General features: G+C 45.9%; 2 protein-coding genes across 4 annotated transcripts in view; one reads left to right on the top strand and one right to left on the bottom strand.

The window, feature by feature from the left end:
* Positions 1-922: 922 nt before the first annotated feature.
* GSC2 (goosecoid homeobox 2) lies at positions 923-5,875 on the bottom strand. Its single transcript, XM_067539922.1, has 3 exons — positions 5,542-5,875; positions 2,737-2,984; positions 923-2,161 (listed from the first exon to the last, which is right to left on the bottom strand). Exons 1-3 carry the CDS (start codon positions 5,843-5,845, stop codon positions 2,057-2,059), a joined length of 657 nt encoding a protein of 218 aa, XP_067396023.1. The 5' UTR covers positions 5,846-5,875; the 3' UTR covers positions 923-2,056.
* A 6,286-nt stretch (positions 5,876-12,161) lies between these two features.
* LOC137147588 (tRNA (32-2'-O)-methyltransferase regulator THADA-like) overlaps positions 12,162-16,011 on the top strand; it is a 38,600-nt gene continuing 34,750 nt past the window's right edge. For 2 of the 3 annotated variants that reach the window (XM_067539914.1, XM_067539913.1), the window contains exon 1: positions 14,927-14,968. Coding sequence is in view for 1 of the 3 variants with exons in the window: in XM_067539912.1 (XP_067396013.1) it covers positions 12,798-12,922; positions 14,791-14,968 (303 nt within the window). In the remaining 2 variants the exon portion in view is untranslated. Of the gene's footprint in view, positions 12,923-14,790; positions 14,969-16,011 lie in introns of those variants that run through there. The other variant, XM_067539912.1, reaches the window with a different exon arrangement.

The following is a 16,011-nucleotide window of genomic DNA, read 5'->3' as shown; positions in this document are numbered from 1 at the left end:
GAGGGTCAGACAATTATTTATTGACAGTAGACATTGAGATATACAAAGTTAAAACTTTATAACCATTAAAACACAAATTGTCAGCATCACATGTCAAAATATACAAAGTAAATATCCTTAAATTAAACTTGAGTTCTCAAGCAGCATTTTTTTCACTTTGCCTATCTGTAAATTATTATTATCAATGGAAATATTTTTTCATTGGTTTGTATGTGTTCAGTTAAATTGATATTTACTGATAACAATCTAATCCTTCCAAGCCTATATATACCTTTCAAAAGACGGATATTGATTGAATGTTGAATTAGTGCTTTTCAGGTAGTTTGCTTGGGAGAAACAGATTAGTATTATCTTGTCTATATGTGTGTCCTATCCTGAAACAAGATTAAAATTCATAGCATTCGAACACTGAATATGTTATCCCCTCGCCGTGCCCCACAGCCTGGCCAGCGCTCCCAACTTTCAGGGCTGTGTTGTTCAGTTGCAGTTCCCCAGTACAGCATACTCTCCACCAGAAAATGGCATCACTCAGGATTAACTCAATAACCTTGTGTTGAAAATTCTATACTGGCGTGTGGCTCTTAGTGTCGGCCCTTCGGCATGGAAGGGAAAGGTGCTATGGAGGAGCAAAGTGTTATTTACAGTGACAGAATCTTTGTGGACTTAAATCAGTAAAGTTACTTCTTTTGTCAGGGGCATAGTGGTTAGCAAGCTCGATGCCTGGGCTCCAGTCCCAGTCCCGCCTGTTCTCCCCAATACATTTATTTATTAATCTTTATTTTACAGACAGCTTCAAGAGAACTCCAGCAGCATTGACTTCACACACACACGCGCACACACCCACTTATCCACAATCATCATGGAGGGATCCAAGTCTGAAAATGAAAGGGAATCTCTGCAAGGAATAAAACAGGTGGGGATGGAAACCAGGAACAATTCTTCAAAAGCTGACTGGTTTTGTATGACATTGCCAATTATCATCCTTAGAGAGACAAGGTGGGTGAGGTAATATCTGGTGTTGGACCAACTTCTGTTGGTGAGAAAGACAAGCCCGATGCATCACTCCAGACCCAAAAGCAAGGTCCTAGTGCAAGAGAACCAGAAAGTGAAATTGACCAATCTAATTTAATTATCCAAGCTGAAATACAAATAAAAAAGGAAACAACCAGCTTCTCTGGTGAAATACGCCCTTCTATCAGTAGAAACTTTAGTAGGGACCCATAGTAGCAGGTGCTGCTTTTCCTCTGCCGTGCTACAGTTTAGTTTTCGTTTCTTTTTTGCCATTTTGTTTGGGCAACTGCTGTTGCCCCATTCCAGTCAACCCAACCCAGTTGTGACCAGAGCAGCTGCAGAGTGGTCTGTCATGGAAAGAGAAGATTGCTAAGTATACAAATGACCTTGTCTGCACTAACAACCACCTGTACTACAGCTATGCTTTAGCACAGTTTAGTAGAAAATGTGCGTTTGAAAGTACGGTTAATACTTTGACAGCCCCCACTCCGTACACAAATGAATTTATTTTGAAGACTGCAAATAGAGCCTTTGTTAGCTTGTTTAAGGAATGAGTTGTGTAATTAATCAGTTTCCACCTCAACCCCAAAATGCAACTGTAGACACCTCATGAAATGACACTGTAAAAACAATATAAACTTCAGGCCATTTTCCGGTATAGTCTCCAAATCTAACTTTATAACAACAAAACAGGCACAATACTATCTGTACAGGAACAAAGACAAATGGAGAGAAATCTCTCTCCATCATCCACCTCAGACACGTGCATCTATAATACTAACACTGAAGCAAGTTCTATCCCCACATTTGGCAATTTTTCTGCTTAAGCTTTTGAGGAACATCCCCTATGACTCATTCATTTTATTTGTCATGAGTTGAACTTTGTTTGAATTAAAAAACTAAGGACTCGAATCAGAAGATTCCCTCATTGCTTTCCCTCTCCAGCCCCCCTCTTCTTCCATCTATCCCACCTTGCTGCAAAACTGGTGGATCAGGGCAAGTGGTGCTTTTCACACTAGCCCAGTAAGACGTAGTGTCAAGCCACCTAGCAGTTCTCCTCAGAGGGTTTCTTGGTGTCTTGAAGGAGCAAAGCTGAAGCAGAAGCTCTTTTCTGATGCCTCCACTTGGCCCGTCGATTTTTAAACCAAACCTATACGTTTAATAAAAGAAATGCAACATTTATCTCAAGCCTTCGTGAAAGAGCACAGCCCTGAAAGCGACTGGCATTTACAACTTTGGATTTTGTGGCACGACGGAAAATTCTAGGATTTGGCAGTATGTTCTACTCTGGTTATAAAGGCTGCTCCTGCATAAGGTACACAAGGTACTTCAGGACAAGAGCCCCTTCAGGACTCTCTCCCCGGAATTCATGTACAGTTACTTTCAAGGTGGGCGGGTGAGCTGGGAATCCCACTGGTAAACAGGGCAGGGACCACAGAATGAAGCAGTGTGTGTGTGTGTCGCAGTGTGTGAGTGTGCGCAAGAATGCCTATGAGTATGTCGGGCCGTAAAAATAGAATAAATTAATATGTGAGTGTTCTTCTGCGCACATCCATTATGTCCTGGCCTTAACCTATGGCTTACGGAATTTACAATGTTATTTAAATTGCACTTTGAGGTGCTACATCTGCAGCCCCCTGGGGAGGCATAAAAATGACTCCTGAACCAGATTCCTCTTTGTTTATTCTTTTTAGTAAACAAGGGCATAGTGTGGAAGAATCTCACCTCTACTCTCTCCTCCTTCAAGTGGATGCGGTTGGCCAGGTGCTCTCTGGTTATGACATCTGGGTATTGGTTCTGGTTGAAAAGGGCCTCCAAGGCCTGTAGCTGATCTTCAGTGAAGATGGTCCGGTGCCGGCGGGTCCGCCTTTGGATCTGATGGAACGTCTGCAGCTCATTCTGGCTCCCACAAGGATTCTTACATGCCCTGGCAGCAGGATGAATTAGCCTCATGGGCCAGGGGAACCTAGTGTCTAATAAAAGGAGAGTTAGATTTGACCAGTTTGATTACTGTACCAAAACGAAGTGAGAGCTCTTTGAAGAAAGGCTTGCCCTCTTCAGTTCCATGGAGGCTGAAGTTGGGGATGCTTTAACTCCTTAAGATGATTCATGAGACTGAGATGCACCAGTGCCTGAGGCCCCACAATGGCAGGGAAATGAGATACATCCAGTTGATCCTAGCAAGCAACTCACACCCACACGCTACAGAGGAAGATGAAAAACTGCCAATGGAGTTACTCTGCCAATCTGACCTGGGAGGAAATTCCTTCCCGACCCTGCATACGACAATCCATTAAACCCTGAGCATGTGAGCAAGAACCAGCCAGCCAGCCAAGCACCTGAGAGCCAGAATGCTTGGTGCCACCTCAGAGCCCTGGCCAGCCCCATCCAGTGTCTCATCTCCAGCTCCGGCTGTCCTCCTGATGCTTCAGAGGAAGGAGACGAAAAGAGGAAAGATGGAAAAAGACATAAAGGGTCAAAGGATCCCACTCAGGTGAAGGGTGAAAAAACACTGGCTATGGTCTCCTGGTTTATTGCCCAGCAGCAGCATCGCCAGCTCCAAACATTAAGACATCATGAGTCAGGCTCCCAAAAATCATGAGATTGAATTAAAAGCTAGGAGATAGTTTAATAAAATAAATCTGGGGGTCTTCTTATTTGTCTAGTAGTTTGTAAGTCATCAGGATGCATTTGGACCACATTTTCAAGCTTTTATCTGCAACCACGAGGGCTAGAAACATACTTTTCTTTTTTAAATGAAAGGTGAGATATTCACCTAATCACAGGAGCTGGGGCTTTAAGAGAAACACCCAAAGCCACGAGAGTTAGCAGCACTCCAATAGGCAGGGGCTCAGGGCTTTACTCCCAGAGAGCCTGACTGGAGTTTGTAAAAGCTAAGGGCCCTCTACTGAGAGATACTGAGCACTCTCAGCTTTCACTGAGGTCATGGGGAGCTGAAGGTGCTTAGAGCCCCACAACTGGCACAGGATTGGGTCGGTGGTCACAGAAATGTAAAGGAAAGAGATTATCAGACTGGACAGCCAATGTTTGCCTTTGTGGCCATGATGGATTGTGAGACTGGGTGGGTTACAGCAAGTATCCACAGGTGGTGTTGGGACCGGACCCCTGGTAGGAAAAGATTGTGCTGAGTAATGCAGATTACTGTTACGCTAGCCTTTCACATCTAGACACTCATGTTGTGATCACAAGTGAAATGGCTTTGATGATCTCCAGGCAATGGCCAATGGAGACTTCTCCGAGCACAAACCAAACTCAGAATGTTATATGAAATTCAGAGTAAATTCTCTCATGCTCAAATTCAAAGTAATGGCATGAAACTCACAGCCGTGGAGCGTAATGAGAGGAAAATGCCTTTTCCTCTGCAAGTCCATTTTGGAGAATGTTTACCAGTAAAAATCAATTTAAACCAAAATCTGGGAGACTTAATCATAACTACTTGTAACTAAGAAATCATTGCATGTTCTTTTTTCTTTACTGTGCCAGAAATTACTGTTCCAGAACTAACTGATGTAGAAATATAACTTTTTTTTACATATAATGAAATAAAAGTGTTATCACTTAAGTCACTCCCACAATAATGAATCAAATCCTGCATACTTTACTGAAGATTTACTCATTGGCTATAGGTTTTAGCCCACAATACTATTTAGATCTTATACCGTGCTCTTCATCTTCAAAGTGCTTTGCAATGATAACTAGTCATTTTAAAACTGTGATTACTTTGTAATAATATATAAAATAATAATAAATTATTGCTAATAATCTAGTGTTGTAAATGTATTTAGCACGTTTTGTCCCAAAGCACTTTACAATCTTAAATTGGTATACAAATTACATATATAGACCACTTCATCCACCCTGAAATGCAGCCCCTCTTGGAGTGAAATACAGCATATGGGCCCTGATTCATCTAAGCACTTAAGTGTACTTAGCTTTAAACAAATGCTTAAATGCTTTGCTGAATCAGGGCTATAATTAACAGGGCACATCAATCCTGCACAACAAGGAGCAAAGAGAGACAAGGCACAAAGAATACTGTATCGATCTGAAACTCTTGCGGGGAGGTAGCTCAGCAGAATATAGTTACCTGAACTAGATTAACATTTCTATTGTTGCAACAAATGCCGCAGGTTCATTGATAACTATAAGAATTCAGGGTCTTCCTTCTTCATCTTATATAGACAGCAGCAGTCCAGTGCCACATTAAAAAAAGGTTGGAGCACTGATACAATACTGCCTCAGAGAGAAGTGTGCCAGCTACTGAATCACCTACCTTATATCCCGCAATACCCATGCAGCTCCTTGGAGCCCCCATCTGAGAACTGACCCTTCCCAACTTTGCTGAGGTTCAGGTCTAATAAAATCCCAGGGCATGATGACAAGGTTGCAGGCCACAATGCAGTAATGTCATTATAGTCCCAGGTTTTGCTACTGTACAGTGTTGGGGCCCTCGTGAGTGCCAGCTGCAATGCGCCCTCATAATGAATCACAAAACAGGAGAATACTTACCTAGCCAACTTGAAGAATCCTGCAGAGAACGGGTGCTTGTGTGAGAACAGCAACAGCAGCTGCACCCAACAGCTTCCAGGTCTTCCTCCTCCTCCTCCTCCTCCTGCAGAGAGCGAACAGTGTTGGCCTCCAGTCCACACAGCCCCTTGGGCTCACAGTCCAAGATCCCCTGGAGACAGAAAGGGACCAGAACCTGAGGACCTCTCTCGGTTGGGCTGGAGAGAATGTGCTCGATGGTGAACGAGCATTGCTTCTTGAGGCTTCTCCTGCTGAGGTCTGTGTCCAATGGGGATTCTGAAGACATCCTGCTCCAGGAACTGTAGTTGTGACACTTGGCAGCTCACGCTCAGCAGCTGAAAAGAGTGGGGCTTGCTCTCTGGAAGAGACCAAACTGTGGAGTGGTGGCTCACCAGAAAAAAGACAGCTTACACTTGGATGCTTTTTAAAACAGAACCAGTGATGCCAGATGGAATTACTATTTTTTCTTCTTTAAGTTTAAAGTGATTGCCATTCTTGCACCTGGGATTTTTATTTTATATATATATACACACATACATGCTTTTTTTTTTCTTCCCCCTTCTAAGCTAGCTGCTTTATAACTGAGGCCATCCTAAATAAATATATATATATATAATCCCTTTGGAAAGAAAACCGTAAACCCCCGTGAATAAAATAAATTCTAACTAATCTTGGCAGCTTTGTGAAGGGTTAGTGTGGATCTAAGATTTAGCTAATCCTACAGAAATGACTCCAGAAGGAAATCTGATTTCTCCATCTCGAGTGTAGATTTGAGGTGGTTATGATCTCCATTGTGTTGGAGCCTCCAATTCAAGGCAGGGGGAGAATAGCTGTTCTCCAGCCCAGAAATGGACCAGAGGATTAACTCCTTAAAAGAAGCAAATTATCCCTTTCTCTGGCCAAATGAAAGCTTTCCCATCAAAAGGGAACTGTCATATCATACAATATGAGAGAGGGAGGGGAGCTGAGCTTGATAAAAAATCATTTTTAGCAGCAGCGCAGCCCTTTGCTAGGTGAGGACGCTCAGTGACTGCTGATTTATTTTCTGCTCAGACCACAAGAAAATTGTATTTTTCCCCACTGTCCGAATACTACTACTACCACAAGTACTTTGTATGTATATCGTATGCTTCACAGGAAGATCTCTAGGTGCTTTATAAAAATTAATTAGGCTCACAACACTCCAGTGATGTAGGCAAGTGGTGCATAAAGGGCTCAGCTCACTCACCCACCATTGAGGTGCAACCACCTATGAGGTGGAACATGTTAGCTTTATCACAGTGCATAGCAACACTACATTCGAGCTGAGAAGAAGTAAAGATGAATACTGAACTGCAGGGAGAATTTAGGCAGCTAGACACTCTATTCACTCAAGCTGGGCCGTGACACCAGAGCTAACATTCCACTCTTACAAAATATGCCATGGGAACTTTAACGACCAAGCAGTAGCCAGGGCCTTAGATCCAGTATTGCCAACCATCAGCATTCAAAAATCATGTGACAGGCCCCAAAATCATGAGATGCTACAAGTCTGATGTTTGGGGTTCTTTATATTTGCCTTCTGGTTTTGGGGCCTTTAAAGGGGGGTCACATTTTTAAGCTTTTCTCTGCAGCCCTGAGAGCCAGAAACTTTTCTGTATTAAATGAAGGCTGGGATTCTTACATGAGAACATGGCTCCAGGAGCTGCCACTTTAAGAAAAATGTCAAATATCACGAGACTTGCAATACAATCACAAGAACTGGCAACAGTGTGATGTCTCATCTAAAAATAACACACACACACACACACCCCCCACAGCAGCAGGACTCCCAGACCGTGCCGAAGTCTTGGGTCAGTAATAGCTGAGAGAAAAGAGTGCTATCACCAATTGTTTCTTGAAGGTCTCCCACCTAGGTACCCTCACAGCTTGCCCCATTTAGCTCATCAGAACTAATGGGATCAAGGCACAAGATATGGCCATAGCCAGAGTCTCTCTACTTTTTTCAGTGTCACCTGTTATGGTTCAAGTGTTCTCTTTTCAGATGCTTCTGGCCCTATAGCTTGACCCACAAGGCCAGAGATGGGATCCTGTCTTCATTTGGCCTTTTCACTCCCTGGAATCTGTTGCTGGCTCGTTTCCAAGTCACATCCAGTTGCATGAGAACAAAGGTAATTGCACTTAAACATGGATGGTGTCACTCCACACATCTGGAATTCGATTTGCTGCTCCATTCAGTCACATCTGCACTGGGAAGGGGATCTTAGTGCTATGTCAATGATGTCAGATTAGGTTAAGCCAGAGAGATAAAGGCACTTCTGTGCTGTGTTGGAGGCATGGGGCCTCAGCACCAAACTAGGATGAGCCAGAGGGACCGGGAGACCTCAGTGTCATGTCAATGATGCTGGGATCATGGTATCAGATTAGGTCAACCCAGAGGTCAACTTCTATTCGAAGTCAGTGCTGCATCTGTTACTGCAGAACAGATGAAGCAGATGACAGATATAATAGTCTTATTCTGGTTTTGCTAATAGGAAATGTGAATAAGCTGGGAGAGAGAGAGAGAGAAAAAGTCAAAGTTGTTTATCCCGTATAGGTACTTGTTGTCATCAGGAGGACACCTCAGGTGGTCAGTCTAAAACCTCAGTCTTCTCCCACAGAGATTTTTTGGCTTTCAGGAAGTGAAATAGTTAACAAAAGTCTTTTTTATATAATTATGAAGTTGTCCATTGTTGGCCACTTTCAAAAAGATGACGTGGCCCAATCAGGACACAATTCATTCTTCTTACAAAATCTGAAATGGCCCAAAAGAATGTAAGTTATGGTCCATAAGTCACCTTTGCACCATTCAATGACAAAATAGGGCACCTTCTTCAGATTTTTTATTTTATCTTATTGTAATTATTTTTATTTAATTTTATTTATTTATTTAATTGTTTTCGGAAGTTGCTCACTATTGCTCAGCGTATTTATCCCTGGAAAACTCCATATTCTTAATGTGCAAAACATCCCAGCCACAGCAGTTTGCCGACATTTTTCAGAGTGACACCGCAGCCCTTAGATGCTCTCAGATCAGGGTATGGTCAAAAGCCTTTCTTCACAAGATGTTTTCCATGATCAGCTTCTGGATGTTGTCCTCTGGTCAGTATTGCATGTTTCTGTTTATCTTTCAAGTCGCAGTTTCTCTCAGCATTTTGAAAGAACAATTTACAAATGTCCGTTTTAAAGTTCACAAGGTCATCTATGCAAAGCCCCTTAACAATCGCTGGCAAAAGTACACTTTAAATTCATTTAATTCATTATGCAGCAGTATAAACTCACTTAAGAAACCATTGTCTCCATCAGGATAGAACAGCTGTATAGGTCTTCCATGTTCCGTTTTCTTAGTACAAGGATGTTAGCAGGATTCTTATATAAACTGTGGAGCTGTGTCCCCTCACTATCTTCTCTCTGTTGGAGTGAAAACCTTGTCCTCTACCACTCCTGATATTTGAGGAAGCCTCCCTATATCTTTCTGCTGATTGAGCCTCCCTTTCTTTTAAAATCTCACTAGAAAACACGTGTTTTGTCTCAGGTATATAAGTATCTTTTCTCCTTTTCCTTTATTTACCTCTTAATATCCTTCTCCCTCTGCTACTCTGTATTGGTACCATGTATCATAAGAATTCTGTTCTATAATTCAGTAAATATATTGGGATTGGGGTCAGAGGAGAATTTCTTGTGTCCTTCCAACGTGGTAATGTTTGTAATCAACAAAAATGATTAGGGGTATGGAACAGGCTTCCATATGAGGAGAGATTAAAAAAAGTCTGGGATTGTTCAGTTTGGAAAAAGAATGACCTGGGCGGGGGGGGTTCTGATAGAGGTCTATAAAATCATGAATGGTGTGGAGGATGTGAATAAGGAAGTGCTGTTTGCTCCTTCACATACATAACACAAGAACCAGGGGTCACCCAATGGAATTAACAGGCAGCAGGTTTAAAATAAACGTAAGGATGTACTTCTTCACACAACACAGTCAACCTGTGGAACTTGTTGCCAGGGAACACTGTGAGGGCCAAAAGTATAACTGGATTAAAAAAAGAACTAGATAAATTCATGGAGGGCAGGTCCATCAATGGCTATTAGCCAAGATGGTCAGAGATGCAACCCCATGCTCTGGGTGTCCCTAAAACGCTGACTGCCAGATGCTGGAATTGAACGACAGGGGATGGATCAGTCTATAATTGCCCTGTTCTGTTCATTCCCTCTGAAGCATCTGGCACGTGCCACTGTCAGAAGACACGATACTGGGCTAGATGGACCATTGGTCTGACCCAATATGGCCGTTCCTACGTTCTTATATTCTTACCTATGTTACGTATGTGTAAAATACTACATAAGATGCGAGGCAATGAAGAATCAGGCCCATTATACAGAAGTTTATTTATTATCATAAATTCCCTTGTATAAAACACTGAAGCACAGAACAATCAGGAGAATCTTGGCCAGATCCTGCTCTCAGATGCAAATATCAATCCAGACTAAACGCACTGAAACTGGTGTAAGGGAGAGCAGAATCTTCCCCTTTCTGGTCTTAGCTGTAATAATCATGCACCCTGATGCGGATTAATTCTTATTCCCCATCTGTAACAAAGGGCTTCTCTCCCCAGCTTCCCCTTGCTGTCCCCACCTTTCCACCACACAGACACACGCATTTAGCCTATTAGTATCTCTGCTGATTGCTTTCTTTCATTCCCCCCATACCTTTCACTTCAGAAAATGGGCTGGTAATACTTCTTTTATCAAAGAATTATGGGATTTAGGACGCAGATCTTACAAAGAGACTTTCGATAGCGGCTGGTAATCAAATCCCAATCGGCAGACACTTCTTTGCAGCCTGTTACCGGAGGGAAATAAAAGAAAAGGATTATTGGTGTTGTGTTTACTGAGCCTCTGCAGAGATAAGATCTCAGGGCTATTTCATATTAGAAAAGAAAAGGAAAATAAAACAAGAAAAAAATAGACAAGGGGGGACAATGTAGATCTAGATAAAAAGAAAAGAAACGGGCTCTTATCGCTTTCTTATTGGTTAAGGAGATTCTAAAGCCATTATAGAGGATTAACAAAAAGGTTAATCTGCTTTAGCTGTTCATTTGTCAAAAGTGAATGTATAGGCTTTGAAAATCCTTCCTATGGGCAAACTAGAGAAAAAGCTCCATTCCCTCCCCTGCCTTCTGTCGCCAGCACAAGGGCTGTTAGAACCAGATTCACAAAGCACAGACACCACCTTGGCCTCATTCTGCCCTGCCTTGCACCTTCTGTAGCCATTTACACCGGTGGGAAGTGGACGTAAAATCCCATGAGCAGAATGTTCTGCTTTGGTACTATTCTACCCCCACTTTGCACAGGTGTCGTAACTACACAAGGTTCAGTGCAGTAGAGAACCATCACTTATCCCTGATTTACTCAGGGGTAACCAGAGACATTTATGCACTTGCACTAGTATAAAACAGGTATCAGCAGGAGCCCAATCAAGCCCGTGTCTGCAGTCGCTGGAATTGTGCTTCCATGTTAATTTGTAAAGCAGGACAGAAACTATAACAAACATAGCTGTGAGCTGCAGGCAGGGATTTAGCTGTGGCCCTCCCAGGCAGCAGCAGCAGTCACTAACAGAGACAACATGTTGCCATTTTTCACACAGCTGCCCCAGTTGATCAGATTAAGATCTGAGCGATACCAATCAGCACCTACTATCAATGGAACTACACTGATTTCCACCAGCTGAGGACCGGGCCCTTCCTCTTTACCTGAAAAGAGAAGGTGCATCAGGGGAAAAGCATGCCAGCCAACGCAGAATGGTTTGAGGTCTTCAGCAGCTGGCAAAGAGCGCTCGTCCAGGAACCCCTGGATGAAGCCCTGTGGCTTGGATTTGGGATCTGCAATAATGAGTTAATTCTTCCATTGCTAAATGCTGCTAAGAATTTTTAACTTGAGTCAATCAACACGCTAGGCCAGACAACAAAGACTGCAGTGTGATCACTCAGCACCTCACACCCAGGCCCCAGTTCCACCAGTGTCTAATATTAAGGCTCTCACTGGTGCTGAAAGGAAGGCTGATTACTTGCAGCACCCAAGATGAATTAAGTCCTTCATCCAGTTACTCCCTAGGCTCTCCTTGCTCCTCCATCAGCTGTGCTCTCAACTACACCAGCTGCTCTCTCTCCACCCGGCTGCCCACTTGGCCCTCCGCCAGCAGCCCTCAACAAAAAGGCTCACAATCGACACGCAACGAAAGAACAAACTCCCTCAAACAACCCCCAGGAGATGTTTTTGGTGCCTGGGCGACATTAAAACCCTTTGTGAAAGTCTCTCAGAATATAGGTTCCTCCCTACCACAAAGCACCATGATTTTACCTGCACTGACTTCCCTGGAGTCCCTCACGCTGGAGCCAGCGGCGAGTCCGGACCTTTCTTTTTCCATTCAAGGGCTGTCTAGACTGGAATAAAATGTGTTTTTAAATAAATCCTCCTTAACCAACGCGTTTTCCAATCCTAGTCTAGGCAGAGCAAGCTGTGTTTTCACATAGGTTGAAACCTCAACCCAGGCAAGACGTGTTCAAACACAGCTTGCCCCGTCCACATTAGGATTTCAAAGCCTGGCCGGTAACATGGTTCTTGTTTTTCAGTTCCCCGAGTTCAGTGGTTTTCAGCCTTTTCTCCTTTGCGGACAACTCAGATATTTCGCAGGGAGGCGGCGCAGCCCTTTGGAAATCTTAGACACAGTCTGGGGAGGCCCCGGCCCCGAGGTTGAAAACCACTGCCCTAGGTAGAGAGAGCATCAACCACAGCGGCCGCCCGTGTCGGAGGGGCCCAGGCAGGAACGTGCACGACGGGGACAAGAGCTCAGCAGAGCAGTGCAAAGCGGAGCTGCGCCCACGGGTTCTCGGCCCCCGGGCGCGGGCTGCAGCGGACGGGGGCCGGAGCTGAGGCGGGGGGAGCGGCGGCAGCTCCCCCGGCAGCGCTAGATGGGGCTGGTGCGCCTGCAGGGGCCGGGCCGGGGAGAGGTTTCCCGTCCGGTGACGGCTGCAGTGCAGCAGCTGCAGATCCGAGTCTCCCCCCTGCTCTATGGTGGCTGCCACGGCGGAGAGCGCCCCCCCGGCCCGGAGCCGGTCAGCCCACGTGCTGCGCTAGATCCCCCCCCGGGCTGCCCCGGGGCAGTCAGGCTCGGTTCCCGGCTGCCACCCTCGCCCGGGCCGGGCCGGGCCGCTCCGTGAGCCATGGGCGCGGCGCGGGAGGCCCAGGCCTGCCTCGCCTTCTACCGGGGACTCGGGCGGCGGGAGCCGCTGCAGGGTCTCTGCCGGGCCGTGCTCGCCTTCCTGGAGAAGCTGGGGCAGTTCGCAGGGTGAGTGGCGGGCGCTGGGCTCCGGACCGCGGGACGCCCCCCGGCTGCAGGGGGGCAGCTCCTGAAGGGACCAATGGGGGGCAGTTAACCCCCCCCCCAAGGAGGAGGGGGTCGGAGAGCATTTCCCCTGAACGGGGCTGTCCCTCCAGGGAGGGAGCAGGGCGAGGGGCCGGGGCCGGGATGGGGGGTGCGCCCCTTGCAGGCGGCCCTGCCCTGCTCCCTGGCACCCGGGCTCTGCGCCGCTCCGCCCTGCACCCAGGCGCCCTGTCCGTTCCCAGCCTGCTTCCTCGGGGGGAGCCGGAGCCTGCGCCCCGCTCTCCAGGACGGTGCCCAGGCTGCAGCAGGATGGGGGGAGGCTCCTCGCCTGGCAATGTCCCCTGACGCTTTGGCCCTAGGTGGCAGTTTACAGAGACACTCAATTTAAAACAAAACCCAGCTGCGAAGTAGCCTGGGTGTTACCTGTTTTACTAACAGCGCCTGGGTGACAGAGCCTGTCTTGACATTAAGCTCCTTGTCCCCTTCCATGGGCTTTCCTTATTTCGTGAGTAGCTGGTTTTTTTCACACTCCTGAGTGACAAAAGTTTTGCCAGCATACGTGCTAGCGTAGACAAGGCCTAATTCTGTCCTAGGGGATGGTAACTCCTGCAATTCAATCAGCTTTATACCTCTTTCACTTTCCCTCTCTCCCACCTCGAACTAAGGCCTTGTCTACATTAGCACTTATGGCGCCAGAACTTCTGCCACTGGGAGTGTGGAAAAAACACTCCTCTGAGCACCATATGTTTTGCTGGCATAAGTGTTTGTGTGGGCAGCGCTGCGTTGGAGGGAGACGTTCTCCTGCCGACATAGCTACTGCCACTCGTTTACCAATAGGGCTGTGCCGCTGCAAGTTCTAAGTGTAGACTAGCCCTAAGCATTGTTATCCTTGATTTTGATTGGAAAGTAGTCGTGAGCGTGGAGCCAGCAGCACCCAGATAACGTCCTACCTTTGAGCTATAGAGACAGCCTTATGCGAAGCAAAACGACGCTAGTTTTCAGACTACAGCTGCGAATTTCCAGTGTTGCACCCCCATCTGTTGTTTCAGGTATTGATCTGTTTCCAACTTAGGCTCCCATCCTGCAAGCGGAGCCACAGATTCCTGCTCAGATCAGTGCTGCTATACCTGAGTTGTAGGGTGCACGGCTGTGGATCGGAGCCCAGGATACGGGGATGCTTTATGAGGAGAGTCACTCTCCTCTCCCCATGACAGGGTTCCTTGCTGTGTTCACGCTGGAAATGTGGCTTGTTTGATATATTTATATTTGTGGTTACATTGGGGGTTTTAGTTGATTGTTGCTTTACAGGGCTGGTGCCATAAGCAGAATGAAATCTAACTAATTCTCCTCTGTTTGCAATTGCCCAGCATGCATCTCGGTGACATTGGGCCCTGACCGCTTTCCAACACTGTATTTACATTACACAGGGCCCATGTAATGTGAGTGAGCTTATTCTCCCTCCCTTGCTCTGTTTCTTATCTGGAGATTTTGCAGAATTATTTTATTTTTTTCCAGCCTTTGTATATGTGTTAGTATCTTTTAAAGTATATGGTGGAACACTAGATGTTTTTGGTGAAGAACTCACTCACTAGTCACGTTTGAAAATCTAGGCCCGTAGGTTTAAGTTAATAAATGTAATTTAAACATGCGCACTATACATACTATCGTGATGGGTGCTAAGCAAAAGCCAGTCAGATACTGACTGTGGCTTTCCATGTCCCTCTCACTGAGTATACTGCCCATCTCTGCAGTCTGAATGCTTTGTCTCTCTCGGTTGGCTGTGTTTGGGATAAGTCAGCGTTAACATGATGAGCGTGGGTTTAATTTTTCAGGAGTTCTGTGAAGAGATGTAAAGATAAAAATTTGGAGGAGGCTCTTCTGCTCTTCCAGGAGATGAGCAAGGGATTATGGGAGCTAGACGATGCTGATGTGCTTCCGCTAGTCCGCTGTGTACTTGCTTTCCAAATGGAGACAACCAACAGTTCCAGTTCCTTCCATAAACTTGAACAGGTATTTCATGTAGTACAGTGGCTGCTCCGTTAACCTGGGCGGGGAGGTGGTCAGGGTGCAATGTTATGTCTCGGTTTGCTCTACAACAGTCTCTTCTGTTGTTTGCAGGGGCTTTTGCAACATAACACCGCTCAGTGCCTCTACAGCACCTATTATCCATGACTCAGAAGGTATGTCTACACTGCGATTAGACAGCCGGGGCTAGCCTGTGCTAGCCCACTTGGGCTCAGGCTAAGGGGCTGTTTAATTGCAGTGTAGAAGTTCAGGCTACAGCTGCAGCCTGTGCCTTGGCACCCTCCCAACTTGCAGGATCATGGAGCCCAGGCTCCAGCCTAAGCCCAAACGTCTACACCGCAATTCAACAGTCCCTTACCTCAAGCCCCGCGAGCCTGATTCAGCTGGCCCAGGCTAGCCATGGGGTTTAATTGCAGTGTAAACATACCCATTGTGCTGTACAGTCAGGGACACTCAAAGAGCATTACAGTGGTCGGCAGGTGTTCTGATCCCCATTTTACAGATGAGGAAACTGAACTACAGCAATGTCAAGTGACTTATCCGAAGTCCCACAGCACGTCAGAGCTAGGAAGAGAAGCCCTGGTTCGGGCTGCTCTGAACTGAGTCTGATTCCTGCCAGGACCATTCACTTACTGGCTGATCTTGTGCCTCAGTCTACATGAAGAATCTTACTGCACACTAGAGGGTGCATCTTAACTGAGTTTCCCTGGGAGAAAATGTTACAGCTCATGCCTTCCTGCTAGGAAAACCAAGAATAAAAACAGACTTGGCTCTTTGCTTAGCTGCCTGCACTTGACTTTTGTACCAGCGGTCTAGCAACATGGACCACATTGGCTCATGGACACCTCACGGCACCCATTCACGACCGCACAGATCCCCCCTTCCCATTCACGACTGCCACGACCGCCTCTGCCTCCCCTGGGTAATCAGATACCAGTCTGTGGCAACTCCTACAGTCACTGCTTGGTGGAAAATGAATATTAGGAAAAATATTTCATTTATTTTTAATGTAATTTAAACACAGGCAT

Source organism: Emydura macquarii, unplaced genomic scaffold (assembly GCF_026122565.2).
Source record: "Emydura macquarii macquarii isolate MOO-44397 ecotype Brisbane River unplaced genomic scaffold, CSIRO-AGI_Emac_v2 contig_554, whole genome shotgun sequence".
Taxonomy (NCBI): Eukaryota; Metazoa; Chordata; order Testudines; family Chelidae; genus Emydura; species Emydura macquarii.
Note: the sequence above shows the minus strand (reverse complement) of the source record. Positions and strands in the feature narration are given on the sequence as shown.

Bases quoted from the DNA above. Each gene is read 5' to 3' on its own strand.
- GSC2 (XM_067539922.1), bottom strand. From the start codon at position 5,845: ATGTCTTCAGAATCCCCATTGGACACAGACCTCAGCAGGAGAAGCCTC. The intron at 2,985-5,541 runs GTAAGTATTCTC...TCCTTTTATTAG, and splicing joins GGATTCTTCAAGTTGGCTAG to ACACTAGGTTCCCCTGGCCC. The intron at 2,162-2,736 runs GTGAGATTCTTC...TTAAACGTATAG, and splicing joins TGAAGGAGGAGAGAGTAGAG to GTTTGGTTTAAAAATCGACG.